This window comes from Halichoeres trimaculatus, unplaced genomic scaffold (assembly GCF_033239565.1).
Source record: "Halichoeres trimaculatus isolate MK-OKI-2021-1 unplaced genomic scaffold, fHalTri1.1 fHalTri1_scaffold_12, whole genome shotgun sequence".
Lineage (NCBI taxonomy): Eukaryota > Metazoa > Chordata > Actinopteri > Labriformes > Labridae > Halichoeres > Halichoeres trimaculatus.
Genome location: NW_027437190.1, coordinates 30,436,781 through 30,460,921, shown reverse-complemented (window position 1 = coordinate 30,460,921; position 24,141 = coordinate 30,436,781). Strand labels below are relative to the sequence as shown.

General features: G+C 37.7%; 2 protein-coding genes across 2 annotated transcripts in view; both read left to right on the top strand.

Moving 5' to 3' along the window:
* The first annotated feature begins 5,029 nt into the window (after positions 1-5,029).
* Positions 5,030-9,934, top strand: LOC141801311 (cysteine-rich venom protein). Its single transcript, XM_074684306.1, has 8 exons — positions 5,030-5,093; positions 6,206-6,306; positions 8,455-8,545; positions 8,875-9,011; positions 9,107-9,195; positions 9,307-9,389; positions 9,501-9,657; positions 9,743-9,934. The coding sequence occupies exons 1-7, from the start codon at positions 5,030-5,032 to the stop codon at positions 9,635-9,637; spliced, it is 702 nt and encodes a 233-aa protein (XP_074540407.1). The 3' UTR covers positions 9,638-9,657; positions 9,743-9,934.
* A 2,135-nt stretch (positions 9,935-12,069) lies between these two features.
* The window catches only part of plcl2 (phospholipase C like 2), a 56,972-nt gene continuing 44,900 nt past the window's right edge, over positions 12,070-24,141 (top strand). Inside the window, exons 1-2 of the mRNA XM_074682973.1 lie at positions 12,070-12,486; positions 12,928-13,384. Of these exons, the coding sequence (XP_074539074.1) occupies positions 13,133-13,384 (252 nt within the window). The 5' untranslated portion in view covers positions 12,070-12,486; positions 12,928-13,132. The remainder of the gene's footprint in view (positions 12,487-12,927; positions 13,385-24,141) is intronic.

Genomic DNA, 24,141 nt, shown 5'->3' with positions numbered 1-24,141 from the left:
TACATGTTTGACTTAACAATTAAACATAATCAGTTCAGTCACTAGCACAGTTAAAAACTACTACTAATAATAATAAGTACTTGTATGCACATAGCCAGGTATTTGACGAAAACAAACACCCCCCATTGGTTTTAAAAAATACTTTCATCCACATGCACCAGGAAAATCTGCCGATAAGTTTGGCTTGAAGCATGCCAAACCCACATTAGGCGGTGTTTTTCAGATGTAAAACTTGTGCCAGCCAATCAGAATTAACTCCTGTCATTCAACTGGGACGTTTGAGAACCAAAAACTCTGTTTCCCGGTGTCTACACAAAACTATGAAACAGGAGTTTTCCAGAACCTTCCCTTTGGCCAGAGTTTCCAGAAAACATTGTTTCTAGTAAGGTAAAGCTGTGGGTGTGGATGACAGGCCTAAACGTATAAAAATGTATGCAGCTTTCCAGATACCTTACATGGCCTAAGTTGTGGCCAAGCAGCAACCTCCGGTCTAAGGACATGAGACAATGCTGAAGTGCTAAAATCTGCTGTTTCTGCGGTGTCTGTTTGAGGCTGGCTCCAGAAGTACCAGAAGTCACATACACACCAAGCAAAAAAAAACTGTTTTCAAAGCAGAAATTAACCTATTTATAGCCTGGTTCAAAAAAAATTCTCCTGTCTAATTTGTTAACTTTACTACCAGCACACATGTACGGGGGGTGAATATTTTTCTAACCGGGCAGTTCAAAGGATCGCCCAATAAGAGGCACAGCTTAAGGTCACGCGACCGACAGGCGCCCTATAGCTTTATGCGAAGCCTTTGCCACTACCAATATGGCCGCTAAAGCAGATGTGCTTCATTTTCCGTTTCAGAAACAGACGGGTGACGTCAGGGAGACTACATCCATGTTTTATACAGTCTGTGGTTGTGGCACAGCTTGCATTCAACTTCACAAACCAGGGCCTCCCCAGCTAATCTATAAGTACAGTTCACAACTGCTAGCACGACGCTATGACACTTGTCTACCCTGAGAGTAAACCAGCACAAGAAACAGATGATAGCTTGTCACCTATCCTGGTTTGTTTGTATTCTGATACAGGAAATGGAGTCGAAGTTGTAAGCACACTATGAGCACTCGACCTAAGTGATGCCAAAGCAGATTTGAACAAAAACTAGTGGTGCTAGCTCGGCTAACTTTAGCCACACTCTGCAAACCAACATTATCTCCTCAGTGATCCCTTTTCAGCTGTATTTAATCTATTGTGCTTGTCTTTGACTGCTTTCTGGGCAATTTTCCAATCTTTAGACTCATCAGTTAACCGGAATTTATAAATTCACTTTAAGGGTTTTATCAGGACCGGAAGCTTGAGTGAATTTTATAATCGCTGTGTGCATCTTTTTCTGCTTTTCACAACATATTCCTAGTTGAATTTCATACATTGTACATACACAGAACAAAAGTGACTTTATAAGTGTTAAAAATGTATAAATAGACCTCTTCTTGTTGTAATTCTAGTGGTTTTTAATAGAACGTGTCCGTCGCATGGATTGGTCAGTGTGTGTTCACATTTTGTTATTGTTTAAGCACTTGAATCGAGCAGCAGGGGTGAACAAAACAGATTTCAAACAAAAGCCTTCCACCTTTCCTCTCATCATCCCCACAGAGCTGAGCTACATTATGCTGTCACTTTTCTGCCCAGGTGCTCGCCTGTGGCTGCACTCAGGTCTGTCTAACAGGAGTTCTATAATGGCCAGCATAGCCTGCCATTACTATAAATGGGCCTGTGTATTCTTGCTTGATTGCAAGAGTTTTTGTTCCAGGGATACTATATCTGAATGAGTGCAAAGCTATAAGATCAGACTGTGAAAGCCATCATTGTGTAGAATGTCAAGAGCAAAGCAAATGGGCTTTGTGGACTGTATTCTTTTGGCTTATTCCTGAAAATACAGAGTTCATAAAATCCACCCAATCCTAGACTCTCAATCTTTATTCTGGCCACACAAAGTCTGTCTACCGTGTATAGGCCATTCTTATCCCCTGTTTGTCAAGTCCAAGACAATTTGTCACACCCATCCCATGTCTCGTACAGAGTCACAAGATCCCTCATTGTCGTTTGTGTAAGACAAACTGGGCTTTCAGCTAAATCCAATGCAAAGTAATTAGTGTCAAATTTAGATGCAAAGAGCAAGCACTTCATCCATCCAGTGCAGGGTAAATCCGGTGAGGCAGGATGAAGACTGAGAGAGTCCGTGATGGGAGGACATACGGGTTGATTGATTGGGTTGGACAACAAAGAGGTTTCACTCAAGAGAAGAATCACATGTGTGATTAAACGTCAGTGTTGAGTTATTTCTAATTTCTATCAGCAGATATCTCATCAATCTGAATACAGGTAGTACTTTTGTCCACCAGCACTTCTGCGGGTTTCACATCCATGCATGAAAAGGAGTTTGTGTGGAAACCCATCAGTTATTATCTAAGAAACCTGATCTTTAATTTATCTCTTTATTTTAAATAAAACTTCAGCTTTAAGATGTCATCTCTTAACTCCACCTACATTCTTGCTTCTTGTTATTGCTAGGACTGTCCAAAAAACAGCAGCACATTTAAAATGGAGTCTTCACCCAGAGCCATGTATGTAACGCTAACTGCTGGATACAAGAGATGCTCTCGGCGACCTTTTTTTTTTTTTTTTTTCGTCAAATAAGGAGAAGTTGCCCTAGACCTGGTGGTTCAAGCCTGATATAAAGAGACTTTAGTCCTCATTGCATGAATCTGTCCTTCGGCTCCCAGCCTCAACCATTTGCTGTACGTATTCCCCGACTCTTGACACCCCACATTCCCTGTCTCTCTTGGTGTAAAAAATGCCCCAAAAAAATATTACCAAGAAAAAAAAATCTGCCATACTAATATGGTTCAATGTCGGTAATGATAGCAGAGCTAGCACCACCAGCTTTCAGTCGTCCTTGCTGGGGAATGAAAAAATGTCTCTCCTGGTTACATTTTGACCTGGTCACCCAGAATGCCTTTTAAACAGACACAGCCTGCAATTTTATCTCAATTTTTGTTGATCAAAATACTGAAAAATCATACTTTGGTAGATTTAAAAACTTGTTTGTTCCTATTTCCATTAAGCTTTTAAATAGTGCTTTTTAAGGCTGTAGGGATTGTGCAACATTCATGTGATTTTCTTTCTTTTATAGCTGGGTATGTGCAATATGTGTATAACATGTAATTTCTGTAATATGCAATATGTGTAAGTATGTGCAATACTGGTGATGTGCAATTTTGTGTTGTTTGTTTTATCAGATTCTGGAGACCTGTAAGCAGCAGGCGAGTCCAAAACAAATTTCCCTAGGGGGACAATAAAGTATATCGTATCGTATCATATCGTATCGTATTGTATCGTATCGTATCGTATCGTATCGTATCGTATCGTATCGTATTGTATTGTATTCTTCATCAAATACCATCTGACATATGTGCTTGTTTACATCAGGGTAGTAGAGCACTTGACATTTAAATGCTTTGTTAATTAAATGCACACATTTGTATCAGGCTTTCATCTCCTCTGAAATATTTATATGGTCCAACAGTTTTTTTAACGGCAGTAGTAAATAATTTAGTCAGCTAAATGCATTTATCCTTTCTGGCAATCATATCCACATTTGCTGATAGCTGTGATAGCAGGTTCTGTGTTCTTTAAACGATAAGTGGCGAGCCCAACATACCAAGCCAAAAGAAGCTCTAATTATTTCCTAAAACTAAGGGTTTATTCCTGTTTTTTTTTGTTTGTTTGTTTGTTTTTTTTGTTAATCACTTCTGACATTACACATTTTGGAAAAATAAACACAAAACTTAAGATGTAAGAATTGAATCAGCATGACTTTTAAGAGCTCATTTTTTTTAAAAAGAATTTGCATTATAATGAAACATTTTCCTTATTTTCCAAGCCTTCACTACAAATTTAAATAAATAATAATAATGGCTTTTGAAGATAAGTCATGACTTGAAGCCAAGTCTCACAGTTTTGCAAAAATAAATAAATAAATAAATAAATAAATAAATAATAATATAACAATTAATTATATAATAATAATAATAATAATAATTATTATTATTATTATTATTATTATTATTATTATTATTATTATTATTATTATTATCATCATCATTATTATTATTATTATTATTATTATTATCATTATTATTAACTTTGAGTATGGGTTGCTTTTTGAAACAAAATACTTTAAAGATTTCTTCCCTATTCTTGAGTATAGGTGTTTTTATATGACCTCTAGTGTATGTTTTTTCTGCCAGAGCAGTGGGTGTGTCTTCAGTTCAAATGAGCTGTATTAATCTAATCCATTTACCTACAGGACAATATGGCAATATCTTATAATCTACCAATGCTCCATTTCTTTTATTTACCTTGACCTCAGACGCCTTCCAATTCTAAACCAAGTAAACTGAAGCCAATACATCAGGCACTCACTACACCCTACAGCCTGCCAATCCATATTTACTCATTCACTTGTCTTAATTTGGAATAAGAGTCTTGTTGGAGCTGCTTTAGGGACTTGTTTTTGTCCAGCCCGGACTACTATGTGCATGACGTGTATGTATATTTTGCTGTATCATGAGCAGCTGGAGAGGAGTGTGTTGAACAACAAGCCGGCACCTGGGTTGTGTCTATAAAAGAGGGAAGAAGAAGACTGCCAACTCACTTCCACCTGAGGAAGACCAAGGAGAAGGTATGTGTCTCAGTTGAGCCTTTCATTTTAAAATCATCTCAATTAAGTACGTTTTTTCAATGAATATATTTATTGAAACTATCTCAGCTGAAGGGAAAACAGTATCCTCTTTCCGATCCTATTTCTTGTATTTTCTCCTTATATAGTCCGTGTAACTCTCATTTAGTCCTAAGAATCAGACCTCTTTTTAAGATAACATGTTAGAATATCTTATAGGTTTGTCAAAATGACACTTTTGCAGTAACATCTCTCAGTTCATTTCATCCCTGTTAACATTTACCTCTTTCCAGGAAAATGTTAGCATTCCTGATTTGCATCGTGACGCTGCATCAAGTGCAGTCTGCTTGTGTTTTGGTGAGTCATTTTTAAGCCACAATTTTTAAAACCACAATTTTAAGTACAACTGGATGTTTTCATACAAAATGATATGCGCAACACCAGATTACAAAGTTAGCTATGCAGAATCATAGATAAGGAAACAAAAGATCTTCTATCAATAAACGTGTTAAAGTAGTGAGAACGACACTTTGTATAAATATTATCATTGTTGGACTGAAAATTGGTACATTACAGGAAGGAAAAAATGCATAGCAAAAGATAAGATAAGATAAGACATACTTTATTAATCCCCGGAGGGAAATTTATTTATTCATTATGGGTAATTATTACATTTTTCTCCTTTAATTTAGTGAAATGTAATAAAAATAGATGATAATCATAGAAATTTAAGATACTACACTGTTTTCTTCTTTTCAGAAAACCTTAAAATATTTTGTTTTCTTCTTGCTTTTCATGTTCAGTGTTTATGCAGACTTCTGTGTGCCATTCACAGGTGTTTTATAAATAATAGTGTGTTATATTGTCATTTTTATTAGGGTGCAAGTTATATTTCAGCTAAGCTAAGCTAGCAGTATCTGCAGCAAGAACAATTTACATGACAATCTAACGAGGCAAATGCTTGTTTTTTTTTGTAATGTTTTTTATGCTAATGGTTAAAGTTTCAAGTAAATTTTGACACCAAATAAGAATGTGCATTTTAGTATGTATGATGGTATAAATAAGGAATTACCGTTTTTATTTCTGTGGTACTGACCAATGCTTCTCTTTCCAACAAACTTCTCTGCGTCCACAGCAAGGTAAGCACTTTTTAGCTTCTCTAGCTTGTTTAACTTAAAAGAAATACTAGTTATTTATCTCATAGTAGTTTATAGACCACACTAGTCTGTCTCTCAATAAGACAGTGGGATCTGGTTCAGTTCTTTTGTGTATATTCTCCTTCCAAGTGGAGCCATCTCAGAGTAATTAAACCAGGATGTGTTTGTGAGTCATACTGATGTTATTAAGCTGCCAGTGTAAATATTGCCCTTTATTACGTCCTTAATCTTTTGTTGACTTATTGGTTTTATGTGTGTGTGTGTGTGTGTGTGTGTGTGTGTGTGTGTGTGTGTGTGTGTGTGTGTGTGTGTGTAGACATTTGCCCAGAGAATAAAGCAGTTCAGGATGAGATCGTTGACCGGCATAATGCCTTCAGGAGAGCCGTGCTGCCAGTTGCCTCAGACATGCTGAAGATGGTCAGTCCTGTTTCATTCAAGCGCAGTGAGCACACATCAGATCATTGTTTCTAATTATTCTTGGCATTTTTTCCCTCAGGAGAAAAACCAATATTATTTGTCTCTTTTGCAGAAGAAACTGCCTAAAAATCAAGTGCAATCAAGAAGTTTTTTGAAATAAAAGCTTGATATTTTGATCGTTAAGAGCAGGCTTCTTATAAAATCAGGTCAAAACGTGAAACTATGAAGTGAAATTTGTGTTCGGTAGTTTATTTTATAGGCGGAACCCACATACTCAGATCTGCTGCTCATTTCTCGACATTTGCATGTTCCTTACAATTGTGGCACCATTTAAGTAAGTAAGTAAGTAAAGGAAATTTTATTTAGTATAGCACCTTTTATAGAATGGAGTCACAAGGTGCTTCACAGAAAATATAAAATTTGAAATAAGATAACAACACACAAAAATAATCAAAATTGTAGTCGAGGGACGACCAGCAAGCCCTGGTCAGAAGACCTGAGTGACTTACTGGTGAGAAAGGGGTGAAGCAGGTCAGCAATATAATCATGAGCCTGACCATGGGGAGCTCTGTAAACAAGGACAAGGACCTTGAAATTAAGTTTTGATTTGACTGGAATCCAATTTAGGGATGATAAAATTGGTGTGATGTCAGTCGTCCGACTAAACTTGGTTCAGGAGACTTGCAGCAGCATTCTGAACTAATTGAAGTTGGTGGAGAAAGAATTTACTGTATGGAACCCCAAAAGATTCATAATCAAATAAATAAAAACAACATTTTGAAAGAAATACCATTTTGATAAATAACAGACAAATATATAAAATGTCTATTAAATTGTGAAATATGGCAATCTTATTATTTAATATGTTTCAGTATTATCATTACATATTTCATTATTCTTTTAACAATTTCGTACTTTTTTTTTTTTCCTTTTTTTTTCTTTTTTTTTTTTTTTCCAGAGGAAAAAAAAAACAATTTCGTAGTTTTTAAATGTTTTTTGCTAAGTGACTTTGTAAAAAAAAGTTTTTTATTTTTATCTTATAAAAGCATGGAAAATTAATCCCCCCCCCATTTTAAAAAGTATGAAATCGTTAAAATAATCATTATGAAATATTTAATTATAATAATTTGATATAAAAAAATAATAAAATATATTTCACAATAATAGTGCTATATTTCGCAATTTAATTTAATTTCATAAATATTTTTTGGTTATTTAGCAAAATTTCAAATCTCAAAACGTTGTTTTAATTTTTATTAATTATGAATCATTTGGGGTTCCATACTGAGGCTGGTGAAAAGTGATTTACACTAATCCAGTCGGGATGAAACAAAGACGTGAATGATCATTTCTAGTTCAGAACGAGATACAACAGACCTGAGATTAGAAATGTTTCGTAAATGAAAGAAACATGACTGGGACGACTGTTTCATGTGGTGATCGAGGGACATGGACTGATCAAATGTAACATCAAGATTTCTGAGTTTAGACTGGACAGCAGAAGAGAAGGAACCAATGCAATGGTAAACCTTTGCAGCCACAGAATCAGAGCTAATAATTAGGACTTCCGTCTTGTCAGCATTTAACTGCAGGAAGTTATAAGCCATCCAGACCTTAATGGCGGTCAAACATTCAAGGAAGACAATCAGTTTGCGTCATCAGGCTTAAATGACGCATACAGCTGTATATCATCTGCATCAAAATGAATGAATGTGCTAATAATTTGCAATGCACCAGTCCAACTTTTCTGGTCCCGATACCGGTACCTGGGTTCCTTGCTTTTTGAACTATCTTTATAAATGTAAATCTTACTATAGAAACGCACTGTTAAAAATATCATTCATCTCAGCATAGAGATGATTCATTTCCTTTTCAAAATGAGCAGCAAATCTGAAGGTGCAAGGTTTCTGTTTGAAAGCCAAAAGAAAAATCTCATGTTTGTAGTGGAATTTATTTTCATCTTTTAGCCTGAAAGGAATCAGTCACTTCAATCACAACCTCAACATACTGCAAAAGCTGGGGTGGAACATTTCATTGTGGAAGATTCAATCAAATATTCTTTGCTATAAAATAACAATATAGGGTTTAAAACCAGTTTCTGAAATGAAATGTTTGATATTTTCTTTGTTGTTTTTTCTTCTATTACAGAGCTACGATGAGCAGCTGGGTGCCACCTCTCAGGCCTGGGTTGAAAAATGTAACCTGAAACATGGACCACCCAGCACCCGCATGCTTGATGGTATTTTCAACCTTGTTTTCCTTCTTTTAACCATCCCTTACACTTTTACTCTTACCCGCCAACACTAATCCCTCAGAGATGAATGCAGCGTGAACTGACCGACCTTATGACTAATGCTCACACTGAGCACTATCTTATCTCCAGTCATTATTTTAATAACAAATAACACAGATTATGATGTGTTATCATTATAAGGATTATCATCAACAGGCGTCCTAATGAATCTTGTTTTATCTAAATAACTTCATCTAGAGGGAGGTGAAAATCAAGCTGTGTGTTTGCAGACGTCCATTAATCAGTGCTGTCATGTGTGTCCCTCCACTGAGCAGGATATGAGTTAGGGGAGAATCTCTTTGACTCAATTACACCCTTCTCATGGACCCGGGTTGTCAACGCCTGGCACAATGAGATGGGACATTACGATTATCCTTACGGCCTCAACATCACTACTGGTCACTATGTTCAGGTAACACTCTTGTTACATTCATGTATTCACTGTATTATCCTCCCTTGTAACTTATGAAAGAAACACTAAAGCTTACTTTTTGTGTTTATTGTCAGATTGTGTGGAACAGCTCTTACAAAGTTGGCTGTGGAGTTGCATTGTGCCCAGACAACATCTACTTCTATGCCTGCCATTATTACAGAGCGTAAGTGCTATGTGTTTGGAAGAGCTTAACACTTCTTTAATATGTTTAATAGTGTTCTCAGCTGAGTCAGTTTGGTTAAAAATGACTCAAACTTTGTGATTTGTGTAACAGAGGAAACTTCCTGAACTGGCCGCCTTACAAGCTTGGATCCCCGTGTGCTTCCTGTCCGAATGACTGTGAGGACAACCTTTGCAGTAAGTCACAGATTTTATGACACATTAAATATTTTTTATAATAAAAAATATGGGAATATTACTCATAAAGAATCATTTACATATAAGATTAAAAATCTGTTTTTGTTCCAGCCAACGTTTGTCCTTACATCAATTATTTCACCAACTGCAAGAGTTTGAAAGAACGTGCTGGCTGTGGACATAGTCTGGTCAAAATCTGGTGTCCTGCTTCCTGCAACTGCATCGATGAAATTGTTCCCATATATTAAATCTAAATACTTAAGCAAATGTAAGTTTAAAACTAATCTTTCTCATTTTTATTTGCCTTCAATTAAAGTTACATTCTGAAATATTAATCTCTTTTCTACACCCAGAGGGAAACATCTGAGTTTGGAGAAGTATTCCCTGTGTTGCAGGACCATGGAGGATATTATACAGACACATATCTACATCTCAGCACTGGGAATTGCAGAGATGATAGCAGACACAAAAAAAAATCATGGTGCAAATGTTTCATGCACAACACAATGCATATTAAACATTCTGATCCAATATGGTGTCTTACAATAAAGTCTACAGCAGAAAGCAAGTTGTGCAAACTGTAATTTTGTTATGGCTGAAAATACATGCATTAGTGTTTGAATTCTGATGACTGGCTTTTACACAACAGACTTGAATCTAAAGCTGACTGGTTCAAGAAAGTTTATTCGACAGAAACCAGAAAGGGTAGAAAATGTTATTTTTCTTTTAAGTAGTTGTAGCATTTAGTTCAAAGAATCAAAAAGCAGGATATTAAAATGTGGCTTATACATTGAGTCTAACTGTATATTGGTAAAATAATACATTATAATAAAAGAATACAAAGAAAATCTCAAATGAATCAACCCCGCAATAACTTCTGCAGACCAGCAGGTGGCTCTATTGCACAACTCAGTGACAGCTGTGGGGTCTCATAGTTTAGTTTAAAGCTGTGGTCTGAACTAGTGGCCTATGAATAAACTGCATTTAATCATGTAGAACAGTGTCATGCCTCATTACTCTTTCTCTTTCTGTGAACCGAAGCAGGAGCTATAAGCTATATGAAGCACGTCGGCCTGCATGTTCAGTACATGTGCTTTAGAGTTTAGCACTAATGCTACAAAGTTGTTTCTCTTTTTAAAAACTCCATGAACTAATGGTTTGTGATGCTTTTGTTTGGTCACGTAGGCAACTGTGCAGGATTATTTCAGTAACCTCATACAGCATCAGAAGAGGCTTTGTTTTAGTGACTGTTTTTAGTTCATCGTTAAGATCTGTTTGTTGTCACTGTGCTCTGTTCTGATTAAGAGGAGACGAGGTAAAAATCTTGATTGTGGCTGTCCTTGGGGGATTTTAAGAAAATCTGACAGCAGAATGAACAGAGTTAACACGACAGAAAGAACAAAAAGTGAAAGTAAAGTGAGGAATTTTGATGTTTTATGCCATCGTCATCATCCTGTTTTAGATTAAGAAGTTAGATGTTTAAGTGTTTACGATATTAAGTCATCATTAGTATAATTTTTAATACACGATTTGTCAAAGAATACATTTTTTTTTATTCTAAGACCAAACTAAGCTTCTTGAAGTTATACTATTTGAGGAAGAAAGATCACTTTGCCTCTTTCAGCATTAACAGTATCTGGGAGGTGGCTAGAAGTGGACTTGGACCCTCTTGAGTGGCTAACCCCAAATCCCAGACTATGATTGGCTTTTTCAAAGAGAGAACATCTCAGCTACCCTGCAAAAGCTGCCCTGTTAAAATAAACTATTTGGGCTGTGTTTAACTAAATTAATTAATTAATTATTATTTTTATTTTTTTTTTAAGGAAAAAAAATAAGCTCTTGCATTTCAAATACTTCAATAAATGCTATTTCAATTTCACATTTTCTTTTAATATCTTTTTTTAAATATAATTAATTAATTAATTAAATAAAGCACACAGAAGTATCACATCTTATGTTTATGCTCATGTTTGTAGTTTAAGATGAGATAAGTAGGGATATAAAGTGTAAATAAATGCTGGGTGTGTCTGTGCACACTTCGGCTATTTGATGCAACCCTGCCGCAGGGATGGGTACCTTTCACATTTGAAACGATACGGTACAGATTCCTGGTACCTGGCAATTGGTATCGGTACTCAACAGTACCAATTGCCAGTACTTTTGTGTGTTTATGTGGTAAAATATATCAATTTGTTTAATAATAGAATGTAAATTCTTTTCAGTTTAACATATTTATTATCTAATATATAATCTTGTAATGCTGTGTTCATGTCCAGCATGGAAAATCACCTACTTTTCCACTCCAATAAAAGTACCTAATTTGGTACCCATCCCTAACCCTGCATTAGTTAATGCTCCATTTTTGTCACTCCAGATAAAAAGTACAGACAATATATCATCTTATTTTTGTGTGGCCTTTAATTTAATTGTTTTATTTGTGTTTGTTTTCTTTGACTTCTTGGTGCATGTATTTTTCCGTTCATGTGTTATGACTTCAGGGTTGTTTCAAATGAGAGTATTTACTTGATGATTCCTGGGTTAGATAAACTGTGCATCAGTGCAGTGCATAAAATTTAGATTTAAAAAGGCAGGTAAAGGTGGAAGTAAACGGTCTTCCTTTAGTGAAAATAGCCTGATCGTGTTTGATTGACACCACAGCCTGTATTGCCAGCTGCGCGTTCACGAGACATACACAACTTTGTTCCATGGAAACGGCTTCAGTGAGTGACGGTTAATGAAGAGCCACTTCAACTGATTACACCTAACGGCAAATCTCAGTTAAGGTTCACGTTAGCCCAAAAACTCAAACAGAGGAAGCCTCGACTTCGACTGAGGTAGAGAGTGAGGGGATTTTCTTCATTGTTTGCTTACCCGGCGAATAACAGGAGAACTCCTGAATGGACTTTGTTTGCGGCGAAAACCAACTCCACTCAACGAGCCTGCGAGTGAGGAGAAGCTAACGTCGGTTAGCCACCTAGCCGTGCTCAGCTCAGCTCAGCAGCACAGACACCAGGCGGTAGACTGGCTGCTCAGTTCCAGCCACAACTTAAAAGGACGCCTGTTCTTCTTATGGAGAGACACGGCAGCAGCCTAAAAGGCAAGTACATGAAGCTAGGCTTAATTTTTCCTATCTTTAAAATGAGTGTTAAGACAGGGAGAGTGAACAGATACCTCAACGTGCCGTTTGTTGTGTTATTTAACTTACCGTTTTCGACAGATACAAGCATGCAGATGGTGTTACTACTGTAAAATGCAACACAACGGGGTTCTCCGGGTTCTTAACACTGCAAATGCAATAAGTTACTGGAAATGCCACAAAGCCTGTAGGTAGAGGGAAGCGTTTTATCACACTGCATTCACCGTGATAGTCTTAACTGATTGTAAGTTAACATCCGCTCCCTGTGTAACACTCCACACCTCAGATTCATGCCTTCTTTGTAGGACTGTGCAACGCTCATTACATGCTACTATTAAAGCAAATGCTGTTATTAATGACACAATGCTCAATTATGCTAATCGCTGTGGTTTCTCTCCACAGAGCACAATGCACGGAGCAAGCCCCTGTGTCTGTAGGAACCTGACAGATATGTGCACCGAGAGATGATATGGCAGAAATGCGTGTTACAACGAGGCAATAGGCCAGGCAGGAAATTGGAGTAAAGCTGAAACATAAGGCTTTGCTACCCAGCAGCTTGCCAGCTTGTGTGAGTGTGACAGTGTGTGTGTGTGTGTTCTAAGTGCCTATGGCGGAGTTTGGGGAGAACGGCAGCCTGCCTCCATTGAATCTTGGGGATACGGCCGTGCCCAGCGACGAAGCAGCAGGGAAGACGCATTGCGAAGTGTCGGTGCTGAATGGAGACTGTGGGATATCAGATAATATGGTCGGCTCAGGATCCCTTGTCGCACCTGGCAGCCAAGTCGGGGTGGAAACCGGCAACACCTCTGTTGGGTTGGATGGGAAATCTGAAATACCACGCAGGAGCAGTATTATCAAGGTAAATACTACAGTCTCTGTTTCATTCATTCATTGTGCTGAGCTAGCCTGCACATCCACACTGCACATAAGGTTGCAAGTTACACTTAAGGCTTCTTATTCATCTCACAGAAGCATGGACATGGTGTCATGCTGCTGTAAAATAGATAGTTTACATGAAAAAGGCCTGTGGTGGAATCACAAGATGCACAGATGTGTGTGGAAAAACCTTCTCTTATATGATCCTGAATACCAGTACGCTTATAGCTATATGTGTGTGATCTACATTGTTCCTAGAAAGGGAGGTGGAGTGTTACAGTGTGATAGAAAAGTATAAGTTACCAAATGCACAGCTCAGAAAAAGGTGGAAAGGATTGTGATGATGTTCGATACGAAAAATGTCTTTAGAAGGTTAAAATAAAATTTCAAAAATAGAGGTTGCACATGCCTGAAAGTGGAATGTGGTGCGTTGAAGAATGTTTTAGTTGTTAGGAATGAAGTGAAGTGTTTATGTGGGGAATAGCAGCATAAACAGATCAGTCTGTTCACTTTAATGTTAGTGATTTCTGTTAGTGAAGAATGAAGCGATGAGGAACACTTTGTTTCCACAATCCTGCAAGGTACCTGAGCTCAGCCTGCAGCAGCATCGATAGCAGTGAGTCACGGGCGGACCAACTGCTGCGTCCAATTTAAAGAGACTCTTTTATTTCTTTTAAGCCATCCTTTCAAAATAAAGGATAAAAGCATTCAAAAATAATCTTCAAAATAAGATAAAAGTCTTAATCCTCTATTTTTGTTATGGGTCAGAGAGAGTTTCTCCATTTGCACCATGCAACCAAAGAAGTTGAAATGTTTGTGAGTTGATAAGTTTGTAAGGCTTGTGGTAGACAACCAACGCATGACTTTTGTGGCCACAACATGTAATATTTAGTGGCCGTAAAGTAGCTGAAGTGGCCAAGTGCCAGCAGACTGAGCCTAAAGTCGACTCTTAAAAGGAACCCCGACAAGCTTAAATGCTTGTCTCAAACAAAAATTTGTTGTTAAACGACATAAAGAATTGTTTTGTCTGTAAAAAAAATACAGTTTAAAACACCGTTTCTATCCTACGGGCGCAGCCATTGTTTTATTCTTGGTTGATGACGTAGATTGGTTGCTTGGTGCCGAGCGTCTGGATTTCGCCGTTTACTCACTACTATTCGCTGTAAGTCATTAGGTTTCAGGAGCGAAAAAAACTTATTATAATGCCACATTGCGCTGCTTTTGGGTGCACTTTTCAGTCGAAAGGAAACAAGGAGACTGATGTTGGTCTGCAAAGCTTCCCAAAAGACAAGAAAAAAAAGGAAGTTGTGGGAAATTGCTTGTGGGCGTAAACAACTTCCATTGGACAACATCAAGTCATCGGTCATCCTCATGCAAAAAACACAACAGCGAAGGATTCTAGTGACTGAAATTATTTTTGTCAGCATTAATTTAATCTTAATTTAATCAACCTTGAACGGCTGATGACAGAAAGTGAACCTCCTTACAGCATCTCCCTCTCCGTTGACATAGCGACGCAGCAGCCACGAGCACACCAGCGACTTTGGCTGGCTCTCGCCTCTTCGCATCCTTGTTCGACTTCATTTTGAAGTTCGTTTGATTGTCTGTTTTCAGTATTATCATTTTCACTTGTGTCTCTCTCGGGTTCAAACTGAAATGGTTGAACAGACGACATGACTTTGCGTCGTGAGGTTAAATCCTATATTAGATTGAGACCGGTGCAACCATATGATGTCACTACCCAGACGTCATTGCGGCGTAAACAACAATAGTGAAAATATTTTTTCAAATTTTATACAAACTAAGATATTTTGAGAGATTTTATTATCGTTCTTATGTAGCTGGTAAAAACACTGATCATTTAGGAAAATGATGTTCTGGTTGCCAGGGTTCCCTTTAAGCTTTTACACTTAGTAAAACAACCCTGTTTCTGTGCTGGAAAAGAAGCTGCTGTATCAGAAAGTCTCTGAAAAAGACACGTTAAAAAATCAGGGGAGTTTAATGTGAAAACAAACAATGCTTTGAACAAATGAGCATGTTTTGAGGTGTTAGCATTCAAGTTTGTGTGCTGCTTTCTGAGGCTTTGTATTTAAAGTTTCTGATCCCTTGGAAAGAGACGTTGGGAGTATTGCTCAAGGGATATCAAAGATGATGACACTTCCTCTCGTTGCTTCAGTCTACTATATGTTGAAACCCTCAGAGACTCTGTCTGTCGCTAATGTCAGCAACTCTCTCTCTCGCTGCTGTATCCGTCACAATGTCAGCCAGAAGCAACAAGATTAAACATGGTAAAAGGGAGTTACAAGGCAATACCACACAATGCATTTATTATTCTCCAACCTATTGCATTATCTTTCTCATTAACATAATTCTACCACTGCAAAGCTTTTTTTTCGATGATGTTTACATTTGTGTTTCAGAGGTCAGTAAATTAGTAGTCAGAGTTTCATTCCCTCTAGAGCCAGCTAGATTTAAAATGCATGAGCTGGTGTTAGGAATGTGTTGAGTAGCACTTTTCAAATGGCAGTGTCTGATGTGTTGGAGTGCATTAGGTGGCTTAATCTTTTATTACCATGCACACAATCCACCCATAATTATAAAGTCTGTGATTTGATGCAGGAAGTGAGATGTCTTTGCTCAGCAGCAGAAGTGGGCTCAGCTTTGCATCTTTTTTTTTTGGCGAGTATCAGAAGCAACAAATTCTTGGCACATTGTTGTTGGTGAACTCTGATGTGCCCTCTGCCTGAGGATTGATGGGGATAATATTGACATTTCTGCCTTGTAAAGTTCCAAGTAATCTCTCACTATACAAGAAACTGTCTCACTTCTCAGGCTATTAAAGCACAATTTATTTCAGTATCCAACTCAGATGTCTAATCCTGTAAATTATCAGCTCTAGGAGGAAGGAGTAGGAGCTTGTTCGAACAAGAGAAGTGTCAATTTTGACTCCTTTTTGGGGAAATTTTGGATACAAGACAAGACAAGACTTGCATTTAAAGATGAGAAAGTGATGTTCCTGTCAAGATTGATACCGCTCTCCAATTAAGTGAACTGGACCAGAGGTTTCTACAGGCTGGTCCAGTGTGGGCAGCCATGCAGACAAGACATCATCCCAAAATGCTCAATGACCTGAATTCAATTAAGTGGCATCTCAGGCTACCTGATACAAACCATCATGACAAGGGATTAGAAATAAGAACTGGGTACAACAAGTCTGAAAGAATTTGGTAGCGTTCACTTAGCAACAGAGCTCATAGCTGGATAAACATCCGGTGAGTCATAGATGAAATGTTGACTTCTGATAAGTTGGAGCCAAAATTAATGTCATGCCAAGTCAGAAAATAGAGGTTGTTAGGCAGATTAGGACAAAAAACACAAACAAAAAATGTTGTTAATACATTATCCAAGGCAAAATATTGGTCTAAATTTACAATATGTTGCTGATAGCAATCTGAAACAACAGTGCATGTGTAATAATAATAATAATTTTTGATTCATAGTTGAAACCCCTTAAGGAATTCATGTTGCTTTGTTTGGACAAAAGGAAAGTATTATGACATGATCTCGGGCTGGGAGGATATGCTTTTCTCCCAATTCAATTCTTAAACATTTTTTGGGGTGCCGATTTGATTTAAATTGCGTTTCTTTGACATTTCCGATTTTTGTCATTTGTAGTTTGCTTTTTTAACACCACACCATGTGACAAAGTTGAGTTATATTGATGATGACTACAGACCATCAGGAGCCATATTTTCCCCAAAAAATGCACATTACATGAGTCAGTTTTTAAGCTTTATCAAGGGGATCCGACATCTCAACTGTTTTTTCCAACCCAACGATAAAGACTACAATCAGCACAATCAGTTGCTTGTTTTATTTCTCAACTGATAGACTTATTTCCACAGAAAAAGGTTTTATTTTGTGATTTTATGTTATTTTTTTAATCGTATTTTATTGGTTTTGAGTCTGTTGATTTATTTTATTGCTTGGCTGCTTGTCTTATTTGTTTATTGGTTTTTACCATTTGCTGTTAATTTTTACCTGTTTTTACTGTACATTGTGAAGCACTTTGTTACGTGTATAAAAAGTGCTAAACTTTATTATTATTATTATTATTATTTATTACAATAATAATAATAATAATAATAATAATAATAATAATAATAATAATAATAATAATAATAATAGATAATAATAGATAATTATTAAATTATTAAAATGAAGGATTTAAATTTGAAAAAAAAAAATAAAATCAGAATTTAAAATTGTTAAATAAAATCCTTATTCTACATCCCTTATCATAATCTCATAATTTGAAGTTGTGTCAAGGCAAAACTCAATTTCTTTTATCTGAAGCAAATCATATATTCAGCAATCCATGACCTAGTCTGCATGCTCATATTTTCTCCAAGGCATTTTGTTTTTGACAGCTATGAAAGATCAAATATTGCACTGATACAGAGGTTGGACAAGAGTAAACAAGACAGCTAGTTTCACACAGCCAGTCAGAGCCCTCAGTTCTTGTTAGCTGCTGCTCTGAAGTAACTGGAGGATGTGGTCGGGACAACGCCAACCACATTCTAATAGTAACAGCTGTATTACTGAGTGCCTTGCAATAACCGGGTTTTTCGTGGAACACATAAAGGGGTATGGGTGTGTACATATTCATGCATACATGCTCGTGTAGTCAGAGGGTAAGCTAATGGCACATCTGAACTGTCAATCTGAGACCTTTCTTCTCCAAATGAATGTGCACTGTCTGCAACACGGTAAATCTTGCAGTTCTCAGCTGACACATAAACCCTGTGCAGATCTTTCAGCTGGATGTTTCCTGAATTCTAAACTGAAAGAAATACTCTACACTCATCTTCCCACTCATATTTCCAAAGATGGCTAGTTTTCAAGTACCAATATATTCATGTAAGCTTCTGTAAGCTCTCTGCCTTTCTATTTGTATGCTCAATGTATTTTCGGGGTTTTGTTTTTATGAAGAAATCACCAAATATGCTGCCTCACAATCACCCAGTTCTGAACTCTGATGCTCTCTTTCTTTGGCAAAGACTTCGTGGACGTGTCCAGAATACGAATACGCTACAGGAAAGTTAAGAGAATTATTTAAGGGTGTTTTTGTACTTTGGAAACCGTCTTTGACCGCGACCTTTGACCACATCCTTTCCACGAAAAATGAGACTACCAAACTCTAACAGCTGTTTTTCTCCAACTGCAACAGGGTAAAATGAAAAAACAAGTCTGGTTGTAAGCTTTTGAGCCTATTTTCTTTTCAGCAGATAAAGAATGGTGAAGTAATAAACTTCATTAAGGAGCCAATGTTTCCAGCCCTGATACTTTGTGTAGACATTCTTTTTTTTAATCACTCTTCATAGTCAAACAGCTGTATGAAAAGAAACGGCAGTGTGTATATTCAGGTCAAACCAAGACTGTGTGTTACAAAGGCACTTGTGCATTACTTGACTAATGGCCCAGGTGTTTACAAATTAATTTTAAACTCTGTCTTCACAAGTAGATTATGACCATGTTGCATGTGGGTGGCCAGTGGCAGCAGAACTAATGAGCCTGTGGCCTCTTTGTTTTCCCACCTTACATCTCACCTCAGATCCTCTTGAACAAAGACGGACTTCTCATGCTTTGTTGAAAATACTTATTTCACAGTTTTGGTTGGAGGAGAAAGCAACCTCAGTGTGTCAACCTGCTCAAAGGGAAACAATATGGTATTAGTTCTGGTGAAGCAGCAGGGCTGTAAGATGGTGACAGCTTTTTACATGGGGATCTTCATTTTCTATCTGAACTAATTTGAGCTACACAAGCAGCATGAGAAACAAAGATCAGGGAGCAAAGTTTTCTTACAAAGTACGACTCCTGTGAGGGGTAGACATCCTTTGATTTCACATATTGTGGGCTACAGAGTTGAACTCCAGCACCTGTAAAGATGAGAGAAGATGGGTTAAAATCCATCATCCCACCTGTGTTTTTGTAGGTGGGATGATGGATTGGCAGTTTTGCTGTGAAGTCTAGAAACACCATCAACCTCCCTGCAGCACTGTTCCTTTTCAACTCTTTCTTCATGTGCCGAGGAGTCTTTCATCTCTTTGTCAGAAACTTTTGTACACCTTTGCACTGAGCTACACTGTGCTAGCTTAGGTTCTCTTTTGATCAAAATTACTCAGATAAAGTTTCTTTTTGCACTTTGCAGCACTGAGTATAAGATTTACTTCAAACTCTGTAAGTGGTTAATATATGCATCTTTTATAGAATTAATAAATCAATCAATCTTTATTTAAAAAGCACCAAATCATAACATACATTATCTCAAGAGACTTTCCAAAAGAACATTAACAGGTCTAGACCCGTTAATGTTGATAAAAATTTTATTAGCAGTAACCCAACATCAAGACAAGATAAGGAATCTTATGTCATCTTAACCCACCATGAGTACAGCACTTTGAAGCATTTAGCAAGTTACAACGGCAAGGAAAAACTTCCCTTTAACAGGTAGAAACCTCGGACAGAACCAGACTGTGTTAGACAGACATCTGAGGAGACTGTGTTAATTTAAAGCAAGGTTAAATGCTAATGAGGATGCTATCAATATAGAATAGAAAAAAAAATACTTTATTTATCCCCAGTGTTAGTGCCATTAGCCATGTCTGTGAATAGCATGATGCTACTCTGCCTTCTGGTATTTCTTCTGTTTGTTTTGCACGCCTAGCTTGCTATCCTCATTAGGGATAGCTCTTGTGTCCAATAACAATGGACGGAAGGACAGGTCGATGTCGTCACTTCTTAGCTCTCCCCTCAGTACCAGCACGTCGTCCTCACCTCCTTCTCCTCACCTTGTGGGAAAACATCAGGCCTCGCACCGGTTAGCATTGACATGCTACAGGCTGCTAAAATCTGATTTCACATGTAAACAATGCAGCCATGGTTACATGTATGATCTCCGGACAAACACAGGAGCAAAAGTAGTAAAAATATCACTGAAGACAAAACCAGTTTGGTGCCCATGACCAACAAATGAACCACACAAAGCACTCCAAACCCACTCCACTCCAAATGCAAAAATTACCTAAAAAGATGAAAAAAATTACAAATAACAGTCAAGGAAGAGAGACCAAGCAGCCACAACGACTGTAACAATGTTAAAATATCAAGCACTTCAAACTGTTTCTAGCCACTTGTATACTGTAGCAGCACATCGGTCCATGTGAGAACCTTCATGTGAACGAGTACAACTTGCTGCAGGACTAAAGCAAGGAAAATGAATCACAGAGTTAAGCATGGAACAGAATCTCTCCTGACTGCAGCAGAGGCCTTAAGCAAAAACCCACCATCAACTCATTCACAGCACCATCTATGTTTAAGGAAAGTCTTCTGGCTAGAAAAAGAAAAAACTTGTTATTTACTGTTAGTTGGATGGCATTTAGTTACCTCTGCGGTGGTGCAAACACTGTTGATTGTGTTGAGGATTGCCTAATTAATTATTCATATTGTCACTTGAGTAACTGCTACTAAAACACTACAGCTGACATCTGTGCCACAATTCAGGCCGTATCTGCACACCCCAGATTTTTTATTTAACACAAACTCATCTCTCTTCTCTCCCAAGAGGGATTCCCTGCCTCTCTGAGCTGTACAGCTTGCATATTTGAGTGTTATCCAGTTACCAAACCCGATGCCCCTGGCAGCTAAAGGGCTGATTAATTACAGATCTGTGGACAGCCATTCTTCATGAAGGGTCCTCTTCTTGGTCTGTATTCACTTATTGTGCCTTCATTTGTTTTAGGTGTTAATTCATCTGCTCAGGTGACACTGATTGGCACAAGCATTGCTTGCCTCGCCTTGTTATTTCAAGAGTAACTCAAACATTTGGCAGAAACAACAGTTGGGCCACATTAGTGGGAGTGGTGGCCTGAATGATGACTTGGATTAATATTGCACAATAATCGGCAATGAATTTAGAAATGACTAAACATATTTCAATAATGGGAAACTAAGTTTGCTTTGGAGTGCTGATCTTAACGTTATGTCATTTGGCTTTTATTAAATGCTAAAGAACATGATTTAGCTTTTATGTATGTCAATACTCTAGACTTTCTACAACAATGGCTTAAAGACTGCTGATCAGATCACAATTTTGACAGTTTCTGCTTTGTTTTCTCCCCTAAATAATTTATCACTCCATCCAAAAATAACTGCTGGATTAATCAATAATGAAAACAATGGTTGTTTGCAGCCCTAGAAAGTTGAGTACACTTCACCAGTCCCTGATTTATACTCTAAATGATGTAACACTCAGAGCGCTATGGTTATCCAGAAACAGTTCTCTGGGTACCTTAGACCAACCTCAGGCAAGGGGGAATTTCTTTTGTCTTTTTTAAACGATACAAACTTTTACCAAGAACTTAGGGACGGGTACCTTTTGCAATTGAAACGATACAGTACAGATGCCTGGTACCTGGCAATTGGTACCAGTACTCAACGGTACCAATTTTCAGTACTTTTTTGTATTTATGTGGTGAAAAATATCAATTTGTTCAATAAAAAATATCTTTATTTTTTCAACTTAACATATTTATTCTTTAATATATACCCTTGCAATGCTGTGTTCATTTCCAGTGTGGTAAATCGCGTACTATTTCACTCCCTCACAGTCACAAAGATGCATTTAGGTACTTAAACATAGTACCTTTTGATTTTACACAAATTAGTACCCGGTACTTTTGACAGATTTCGGTCGGTATCCATAAAAGTACCCAATTTGGTACCCATCCCTACTTGAACTAGTTCCTTTTTAATTAGAATAACTAAACACCAAATTAATTAAGTTCTGGGAAATAATTTACACATCAAATGGCACTGCTAGAGATGTGCAGGAACTTTGGGGGGCAGGCCCTGCAAGTTGTAATTTTTTTCTGAATGGCCATTATCCTTGTCTTGTTGCCCTCTATTGGTCAGGAGGTGTGCTGCATCTCCTTAAGGCTGATTTTTGCCTGACATGGTTTCGTGCGGACAAATGATGCCATTCTCGCGCCTACACCCTCTCACGCGGTCCTTTTCAAGCGGTCCTTTCACGCAAAATTTGGTAAAAAAATTTGGAAAACTTCTAACCCGCTTACCATTGATTACATTACTTTTAATACCTAAAACTAAAAAAACTCTCATGCTCCCATCTGTGAGGCAAAACTGCATTCTTCTAAAACTCTGACTTGTCTCTCAGACACATTGTTTCCTGCAGCCAACTTCTTCTGAGTTCTACCTTTGGCTCAGTTTGTCTTTTACAGTCCTGCAATTTGAGATGTTTTCAAACAGCCTCTGTGAGTAACAGTTTCCTGTCCATGTAACTGTCAACCATGAGAAAATATTTCTGTTTATATCATCTCTACAACTGTTTACTTTAGTCTGAACTCGTCGTAATTTGATCCTGAAAACCGTCATGTTGACTTTACAAACTAGAAAGGTTTGTTTGATGAAATCACAAACTGAACTGCCAAGATGTAGTTTACACATTTCTGTCATTTTGTGGGAATTTGATCCTGAGACTGGCCCATTTAATAATGACTGACATGTTGACACATTTTTATTAGATTGTAAAGTGTTTATATACTCTTGTTATTGCTGTGTTTTTGTCTCAGAGGACACAGTCTGATGATTGAATCAAATTGACCAGTTAGTTGTTATTCCAAGAGCCTCAACATTGTCTTGCATTGCTGTTCAGCATTAAAAGGCTCCAAGGATGAATCAGCTCAGCTGTTTTGCAATAATAACAATGTTGGCAGTGGAAAGTCTTATGAAATTGGCAGCTGATATCTTCATTGTGCTCACAGAGCAGGCAGAGCGTTTGAAGCCTGCCAGTGCTCTGAAACTGTCTCATCATGGAGGCCTTATCAGATACTGAGCTGAGCTGATGCTGCTCACTCTTTCCTCAGATAGACTGAACTGTGACATGACAGTTTTGCTTGATCTTTCTTTGACTGAGGTCTGATCAGAATGTGAACAACGCCATTTTTAGCTTTTGCAGTGTTGACCTGACTTGTATAATGTGAAGGGGCTTTGAAGTTTGACCTGATTGAACAATTTAACGGTGCACTGAAACGTCTGCTCTGCTCTCGTCATCAATAAACGGATGAACAGGTCTGAGTGATGTTTGTGTGGACTTGAGTTGACGGATGTTTGGATCATGAATGCTTTAGTGTGCTGTAATGGGTAACAGCAAAATCAATGCTTTCCACATGAGACAAATGTTTCTTGTTCCCATTATGTTTGTGCCAATTCTGCTAGAGCTGATTTCTGGGAGTTTTCTTTTGCATAACAGTTGAGGTGTTTTACCAGATACTGGGAACTTTAGTTCTTAGTATCTGGTAAGACATTACCAGGAACTAAATGTCTCTAGTGGCCCACATTTTTTTTTTTTTTTGCATTTCCACCGAGGGCGGAAGACCTGGGCAGATCAGGCAAGTGATGTATGGAGAAAAAAAATAAAGGTAGTTGTAACACATGACCAGACCAGCAGAGGGAGGTAAGAAAACGACAAAGGCCATTCAGCACAAATTATAGCATACAGGTCAAAGACAGGCTGGCATCCTGATGTGCAGCTCGGCAGTTAGCCTGTTCTGTGCTTAATTGCGCTGCAGATAATTATGTTGACACTCTTAAAGTGATACTCCGGGATGCAACAAGTTGTGTCCTATCACAAGGTTTAGGGCAGAAATTACCCCTACAGCA

What these genes read in the sequence shown, in the direction of transcription:
- LOC141801311 (XM_074684306.1), top strand. Translation starts at nt 5,030, where the DNA reads ATGTTAGCATTCCTGATTTGCATCGTGACGCTGCATCAAGTGCAGTCT. An exon ending in CAGCACCCGCATGCTTGATG is followed by an intron (nt 8,546 to 8,874) that starts GTATTTTCAACC and finishes TCCACTGAGCAG; the next exon opens with GATATGAGTTAGGGGAGAAT. An exon ending in CTACTGGTCACTATGTTCAG is followed by an intron (nt 9,012 to 9,106) that starts GTAACACTCTTG and finishes GTTTATTGTCAG; the next exon opens with ATTGTGTGGAACAGCTCTTA.